At 38.6% G+C, this 8,802-nt stretch overlaps 1 protein-coding gene and 1 pseudogene across 2 annotated transcripts in view; one reads left to right on the top strand and one right to left on the bottom strand.

Moving 5' to 3' along the window:
* LOC124720076 overlaps positions 1 to 8,667 on the bottom strand; it is a 44,666-nt gene extending 35,999 nt beyond the window's left edge. The window contains exons 1-2 of one of the 2 annotated variants that reach the window (XM_047245343.1): positions 8,461 to 8,667; positions 8,080 to 8,359 (exon numbers count right to left, since the gene is read on the bottom strand). In XM_047245343.1, the coding sequence (XP_047101299.1) occupies positions 8,080 to 8,241 (162 nt within the window). In that variant the 5' untranslated portion in view covers positions 8,242 to 8,359; positions 8,461 to 8,667. Of the gene's footprint in view, positions 1 to 8,079 lie in introns of both variants that reach the window. The other variant, XM_047245344.1, reaches the window with a different exon arrangement.
* LOC124720592 lies at positions 1,433 to 1,550 on the top strand (annotated as a pseudogene).
* Positions 8,668 to 8,802: the final 135 nt, after the last annotated feature.

Below are 8,802 nucleotides of genomic sequence, written 5' to 3'. Positions count from 1 at the left end.
CATATTTCTTGTCTAGAAGATTTTCTATAATGAGTTATAGAAGCTTGAACAAGGCCAAAATTTTTGCTGAACATTAAGCAGATCCACATCTACATCTATATTCTGCAAACTACCATGAAGTGCATGGCAGAGAGTATGTTCCATTGTACCAGATATTAGTGTTTCTTCTTGTTCCATTCATGTATGGAACATGGGAAGAATGATTATCTGAACGCCTCTGTGCACGCTGTAATTATTCTAATCTTATTCTTACGATCACTATGTGAGTGATATGTGGAAGGGCGGGGGTTGCTGTATATTCCTGAAGTCAACATTTAAAGCTAGTTCTTGAAACTTTGTTAATAGACTATCTTCAAGAGCCTGCCAGTTTAGTTTCTTCAGTAGCTCCGAGACACACTACATGGATTAAACTAACCTGTGACCATTTGTGCTATCCTCCTCTGTATATGTTCAATATGCCCCGTTACTCCTATTTGGTATGGGTCCCCCCACACTTGAGCAACATTCCAGAACTGGTCGCATGAGTGATTTGTAAGCAATCTCCTTTGTCGACCGACAGCATTTCCGCATACTCTACCAATATACCTAAATCTATCACATGCCTGCTGCAAATTATCAAAGTTCAGTGATTTCTAGTCAATCAATAAGTAGATGATGATTCAAATGGAGAAGAAATGAAGGACAATGATGACACAAATCATGCAGGTCATGCTCCAAATAAATATGTAAAAAGTTCTGGCAGAGTATCTTGCAGAAGCTCCTAGGCATTGTAAAACAGATTTTGCTAACATAGGCCGCAAACTTCAGGGAATAATTACTGCCAGGAAAATAATTCAAGGAATTTTTCACTTGTGAAATTGTTGGGGAAGTTGTCGACTATACAAATGAAGAAGATAAAAGAAAAAATGTATCTCTTACTAGTGATTCTGAAATATATGGTTTGATGTGAATTTTAATGGAGTTTACTGGGGCAACAATACTTTGCTACCTTATTTAGGGTCAAGTTTATTGAGAACAGCAGTATATAGAGGAACTATGAGTTAGATACGAGCTTGTCAACTACTGAAAAATCCTCCTTTTGATGATAAGGGCACCAGGGCAGAAAGATGTGTAATTGACAAATTTGTGCTGCTGTGTGAAGTATTTAGAAAACAGAAGTATTTTGGAAGGGGCATTTCATGCGAAATCAACCAATTAAAAAAAAAACTTAAAACTTGTTTTACAATTTTGTCTATTTTGTCATATTATTCTATCTTAAAATGGCTATATCTAAAAACTGTGACATACAGACCTGAAATTTATAGTTTTATGTAGTTTATTATAAGCTTTAGAATTAAAAATAATTAAAACACAATTTTTTCCAGACCAAACTTCCTTTAAATGCTGAAAATTTCAATATCGTTTTCTTTTTCTGTTTCGAATATCAATCTTTGGCAACGGCCTTGCCGCAGTGGATACACCAGTTCACGTCAGATCACTGAAGTTAAGCGCTGTTGGGTGTGGCCGGCACTTGGATGGGTGACTGCCCGAGTCACCATACGCTGTTGCCCTTTTTCGGGGTGCACTCAGCCTCGTGATGCCAATTGAGGAGCTACTTGATCGAATAGTAGCGGCTCCGATCACAGAAAATCATCATAACAAGCGGGAAAGCGGTGTGCTGACCACACGTCCTTCCTATCCTCACCCTCACCTGAGGATGACACGACGGTCAGATGGTCCCAATGGGCCACTTGTGGCCTGACGACGGAGTGTTTAATATATTAATCTTTATTACTCATACACTATTTCTGGGATTTCAGACGTGTCCAATTTCACCCATCTGTATTGACCCATGACACCAATATGGAGGAAATGACCATTTCAGCATCTACAATATGGCGCCTATGACATCACTACATAAGCACGATAACAAAGACGAAAATACATATGGGGGTGGGGACAAGCTAAATATAAACATACAGACACACACACCAGGATCAAAAAGGACAACAAAAAAATAATGAGAAACACAAAATTCCCACATTACGCTACACCCACAAAATCCATAGGAATTGGTCACTTCCATTCAACTTCATAGCTCAACCCCAAGTGTTGATAAAAAACACCTACTAATACAAAAATTGGAATCTGGCACTTACCTTGACCAACACCTAAAACAACAAAAATTGGAACAGGACACTTCCCTTAACCTATATAGGTCAACCGTAAGTGACGATACCAAACACAAACACCTACAACTGTGATAAATGAAACCAGACCCACAACACATCAAAACCCCACAAAACATCACAACTCACACACAACAGACCCACGAAAATGACTATTTACCAACAAATTCCAGCACTACACAATAAGTTGGGGAACACCCCCCCGCCCCCCGGAAAAAGCCCACAAATAAAAACCACAAAATAAACGAAACTCAATCACACATTAAAATTCAAAAACAACTGCAACAAGAAAGATCCTCTGCAACATAATCAAAACAACCCCTCAAACCCATCCACAACCAATACCCCCCCCCCCCCCACATACCAAGCCCCTCAACTAACCACCCTTGGCCTTTACACCTTACTGCCCTCAGAAAAACACTAAAAATACATTAATCCTCAGGGACACACTTCCACCAGCAATACTCATCTAAATGAAATTTCATGTTAGAAGAGAGCCTCTTCTCCCTCCCTATGACTGATTTAACCGCCCCTCCCCTCCCCAGCATCTGACACTGAAGTACTCCCCTCTATACACTCTTCAATTAACCCCACAAATTCCCTCTTAGTACGCGCCTCCGAAAACCTGAAAACACAATCACCATTCCCAACCCACAACATAACACCCCCCCCCCCACCACCCCCCCCACACACACATCCATAAACCAACTGGAGGCTTATGCCTTTCATACTCCCTCTTCCCACACTGTGATTAGTATATCTCAACCACCACCCAGAGCCTGCCCAAATTACCCCTATACTTCATACTTAGAACACACTTCCTACAAAAAGATAACAATCTAACACCGTCCTTTCACTCAGGCCAGCCTCATGCACACAAAAACTAATCGAGGACCTGTAACAGAAATAGTACATCATCAAAACAATCTCTCTGATTCATAATCTAGATTTCTCGAACCAGGTACTGCATCTAATGGAGCGCCAAAGGTTGTCCTTTCGACACCGCTACATGTACCCGTCCCTGGTTCGATACGCCAAAACTCTCGCCTACCTGGTATTTTCTCTGCAGCACTACATTTGACATTCTCTGCTATCAATCCAAACATCTGCAAAAACTTAATCATATCTGTAGTGTTGGCAGAAGAGCCAACACTGTGTTGCTAGAGGAGGCCAAAATGCACGCGTTTAATTACACGCTGACTGGCGTGAGGTCTGGAACAGTTAAGGGAATTAATAGTAGCAAATAAAGTACGTAGTTGATATAATGAACTTTAATCCACAATTGTAGAACATCTCTCGTTACGGTACATGCTTCACAATATTAATTATCAAATGCTATGGTGCCTTGCTAGGTCATAGCAAATGACGTAGCTGAAGGCTATGCTAACTATCGTCTCGGCAAATGAGAGCGTAATTGTCAGTGATCCATCTCTGGCAAACTCTGCTGTACAACTGGGGCGAGTGCTAGTAAGTCTCTCTAGACCTGCCGTGTGGTGGCGCTCAGTCTGCAAGCACTGATAGTGGCGACACGCGGGTCCGACGTATACTAACGGACCGCGGCCGATTTAAAGGCTACCACCTAGCTATAGTGTGGCGTCTGGCGGTGACACCACAATATCCTCCTCCATTTCCGCCCACAATCTTGCGTTACTGAACTACATCATATCCATACCTTACAAAAGAAGCCACACAAATTAAACGTCGTACCGCACCACAAACAACAAAGCATAACACGTATCTAAAACACAAAAAATATAAATTTGGTAACTCACAAAAAAGTTTCAATCCTTCAGTCACAGCCACTGCCAACAACTCCACTCTGTCAACGTCAAAGCTCAAAATGAAACCAATACACACTCACAGACACACACAGTGCACCATCAAGCACAACAAGATGACATCTACAAACACAACCAACTCGTAAACTAAACTCCGGGCCATAATGACGCCACACACCACAAGACCCTTATGCCACAAGTCAAAGCAGACAGGTGGGATCAGATGCCTCTGTTGACCCCTATTTCCTAACGTGTACACCAAATTTTATGATGGTATTCCGAAGGTAAAAATTCTCTTAACATTCATCGCCACTGAATATAAATACCACAATCTGGCAGTAATTGTGTCAATGGAAAGACAGTGAATGAGATACAAGTGCAAACGTGCGGAACTGCAACATTAGTGCTGTAGTGTTGGCAGAATGAAACTGCACTTACTTTCGAACATGCCTCGTACCTGGTCGTAACAACCTCTCTTTGAAATCCTGTAGAGGTCTAGGAAACCTCATGTAGGTCCTAGACTCTATGAGGGGAAACTTATTATCTACCTCCCTGTGGCAGAGGGACTAACATAACTATACAGTGAAGACATTAATTTATTTCTTATAAATTTCTCAACCTATTCCTCAAAAATATTTTTATAATATAGAGCATGTTTGAGTTTAACTGAATATCCTGATAAAATTTTCATCTAAAGTGTCTATATCATTTATAATAAAAAGAAAAAAAAAAGAGAAAAAAAAATCTAAGGCAAGTCAGTTGCACCAGTCCTTGACATGTAAGATTTTCATGTGTCTTTTACACCCATCACTGAAAATAACGCTTCGTACAACATCCATTATAATACTATTACAATAGTAATATATAAATGTTATACATCATGTGTTAAAGAACAGCCTTAACATTTGTTGGTAAAATTCCTTCACTTAACGACCAAGAGCAAGTGTTTGTATACCTTTGTTAGTGCTAACAAACAAGCAACACTATGTGAAGTAACCACAGAAACCAATGTGGGATACCAGTAAGGACAGTGCTGCAAAATTTGGTGTTAATGGGCTATGACAGCAAACTACTGGCACAACCGCCTTTACTAACAGCACAGCATCGCCTGCAGTGCCTCTCCTGTGCTCGTGACCATATTGGTTCGACCCTACATATAACAAAAAGTAATCAAACAGCTGAAGTAATCCTTCACTGGCTTGAATTGAAAAGGGTAGTTCTCAGTTATGAGAAATCTAACACAATAAAAATAAATGAAGAATAGCAAATGAACTGACCAACTTTGGAGATCTAGAAGTAAGAGTAGTTGAAAGTATAAGATTTTTAGGGGTAGCCTAACTGTAGGCAGTTGTTTTGACTGGAAAAATCATATTGCAACATAAGCAATAAACTTACTCAGACAAATTAAGCCACTAATAAGTGGAGATGATCTGCACAGGGTGTACTTTTCTCACTTCAATGCTATAATGAGCTATGGTACAGAAATCTGGGGTCACTCAATTGAAGCAGTTAAAATATTCAAATTACAAAAGAGAGCAATCAGAACAGAAAACATAAGAACAAGAGACTGCTGCATGCCTCTATTCAAAAAATATAAGATTCCATTTTTATACAGTTTGTATCTATACAAAATTTGATAATACAGAAGCACCCAATTCTGCCCATCTCCTTTGACTCATGACATCCCTATTCCCAGTATATACAATACCATAAAGTCACTAAATACACCCACGAACACAGATATTTAAACATAAGAATTATTCACTTCAATAATAAAATGGAACTAATACTGATGTGAAAAGTAGAGGGTCTTGGGTGGGGTCAAGCTGAGCATACAGTAAGAATGTCAACACCCCCCCCCCCCCCAAAGGGGGGTGGGGGAAGGAAAAGTGGATGGTGTGAATGTCAATTTCTAAGCACTGATGATACTTCTGTTAAGCGGCTGTATAACTAGAGAATTTTAATTTTATATGCTACATTGTCACACACAGCAGCAACCAATCAATGACTAGTAAACTTCATTGTGACATCCATATACAGTAAAAAAACTTTCAAACCAGCAACAACATGACAAACTAACATTTTCAAAACCAAAACTACATCGGTAGCCAATGACTAACAACACTGAAATAATACACGACCAAGACAGCAACAAACACCAACGACATCAAATAACATGCAGTGCTAAGGTCAATACTGCATCAATATCATTCACAAATAATTTGGAAACAAACACCACACACTAGAGTGTGCCACCACTTACTCCAACATGCCATTTGCAAATAAAATCCATTTCTAACAGCTTCGCCTCAATGACGTCACACGACTGAACGCAGTTATGTCATGGGTCAAAGCAGATGGCTGGAATCGGACCTTTCCATTGACAGCAAAATTTCGCAACTTGCTTGGGACCATAAAGATAAATTCCATGGAAATCAAGATATACACCACCACCACCACATCAGAAATCACACAAAATTACGATTTCCACAGAACAACAACACAACTTGAGAGAAGCAATGGTTACATGGCAGTAAAATTTTATAGCTGTTTATGAATGGACATCACTAACGCCAAATCGAGAGTCAAATTAATATATTTGATCAAACAGTTACTACTAGAAACTCCTTTATATTCATTCAGAGAATCTATCATGAAAATAACTGAAACAGGCAGAGTTTTGAAATAAAAATGTACACAGGAAGAGAGGAACATCAAAAGCAAAATGAGATGACTTCTAAACAGCATTACTATACCTAAATGTCTTAACTTTGGTGGATTATAGTAACATTGCATTCAATTTTTTTATTAATGTAAACAAAACTGGTGTTAGAATACATACGGATTGCTTTACCATCTTATGCCTAACATCTAAAATGATGTAACCATAGTATAGAACTATTACTATTGGATTTTCGTTTGTTTATCTTTTTTGGCTTTTTGCATCTAAATTATGTAAATTTACAGAAGTATTGTGGCTAAATTTATTAGTTATCTAAGAGAGTCTGCATTTTGGATTAGTAAAAGTAATGTTCTTTAAACTGACAAAGTAAAAATGTTTTTGGACATGCTTCACTGATACACTGCAAGCTGCTTCTAAATACATAACCTCTGCAAGAAATACGTCCTAAACCTCTGGCTACACGATAAATTAGACCAGTCTGTCAAAAACTTTGTATAAGTGCACAAGAAAAAATGTCAGTTATGTTCGTTTTCTGTTTATGCACATGTGACAACACACGTCATTACATTACAGGATGAATGTGACATCTGGTATTGGCACACTGAATTGATCCAAGGTTGGATCTGCGTATTACATAATGTACTCTTCCTGAATTAACATTCCTTGAAGTGTTATATAAAAACGAAAGAGCATTAATTTGGGGAGAATGTTCGATATGACGAAACTGAGTGAAATTTGTAAAAGACTGAACAAATCAATCACAAGTCAGAGCTCTTATATGCTGTCATGATGGGTGTCAAATAGGGATCAATTATTGACATGTCATGTAGGCTCCTGGCACATGAAATCTGCTGCTACTTCTACTTCACAATAAGATTTATGGGGATTTGCCATCAAATTACCAGTCATTCTATAACAACCCTGAAACAGCTAGGTACCTTAGGACATATGTTTCGTTATGCAATGGACAAAGTTTGCTCATTAGGTCCCCTACTTCGAATCTTAACAGGAATGTCGTAGAAGTATATGCTCAAACCATTGTAACCGTTACAACTACAATCATCTGATGCTCCAATATGTAATTTCCGCTATCAAACAATATTCGCCAGTATACTCTCAAACAATATTCGCCAGTATACTCTCAAACATGCTGATAAATTTTAAATACGCTCTCGAAACATCGCGGCTAAGTGCGTATTCAGAATTAGAAAATCTGACTGTATGCTTCGGTAAACAACGATTTAATTCTTATTACTGATGATAATTTGCAGATATCAACCCCATCCTCTAGCACTGCATTCAAAAACACACAAAACGGCAAGATCAAATAAGTGTGCCAAGCGGTACCATACTAGACAACAATCCCAACAAGAACTCTTTGAACGTGGCAACGTAATGCAGAACAAGAAAGAACACGAAAACAATACGTAGAAAAGATTACAAAACGTACCTCGACGGGTGTTCGTTCTGCGTCTACCAATGGAGATCTCGGATCGATGAGTGTAATCCTGTCTGGTGTACCACTACTTACGGGTGCAGCATTCTGTTTATTCTCATTCGAAGTAACTTCTTCAAATAACTCTTTGAGGCTGCTAGATGGACAATTGCCCATTTTCCTTCTCGTCCTCTTCCAAACGAAAGAGAACGTACCTTGCAGTTTCCGTTTAATTTTATCGGCACTGAAATTCTCACAACGTAAAACTGTCCTATTGCTTTAACATGCTCGACTTCTGAAACAACAGAGTAAAAAGTAATTAAAACGTGCCGGTGTCACTATACGCTATCACGGAAACTGCAAACGCTGTAGACTTAATTCATTTAATAAACTCACACGGCACTTCTAAATAAAACTTCTGTTCTCTTAATAATAAAAAGAAAATAGATTTCAAACTATATCACAAAATATCCACGCTCTTTTCTTTACGTTACTTAAGACACTTGTTAATTCAATGAAGCAAGAACATTCTCTTTAAATTAGACAGTCAAAATATTTTTCTTGTCCAACCGCCACGGTTTCAAATTTTACGCCAGAGACGTAACAGTCAACAACCAAAGATAGTTAACAACACTAAGAGTGCAATACCAAAGCTGTCAAGCGGAACCATGACAGTATAAAATGATTTCTATGAATGGAACTACAAGGAACAAAGAAATATAAGCAATTTTCAGTTTG

The sequence above is a fragment of the Schistocerca piceifrons genome, chromosome 11, assembly GCF_021461385.2.
Source record: "Schistocerca piceifrons isolate TAMUIC-IGC-003096 chromosome 11, iqSchPice1.1, whole genome shotgun sequence".
Classification (NCBI taxonomy): Eukaryota; Metazoa; Arthropoda; class Insecta; order Orthoptera; family Acrididae; genus Schistocerca; species Schistocerca piceifrons.
The sequence above is the reverse complement of the archived record's forward strand: the minus strand, read 5'-3'. Positions and strand labels throughout refer to the sequence as shown.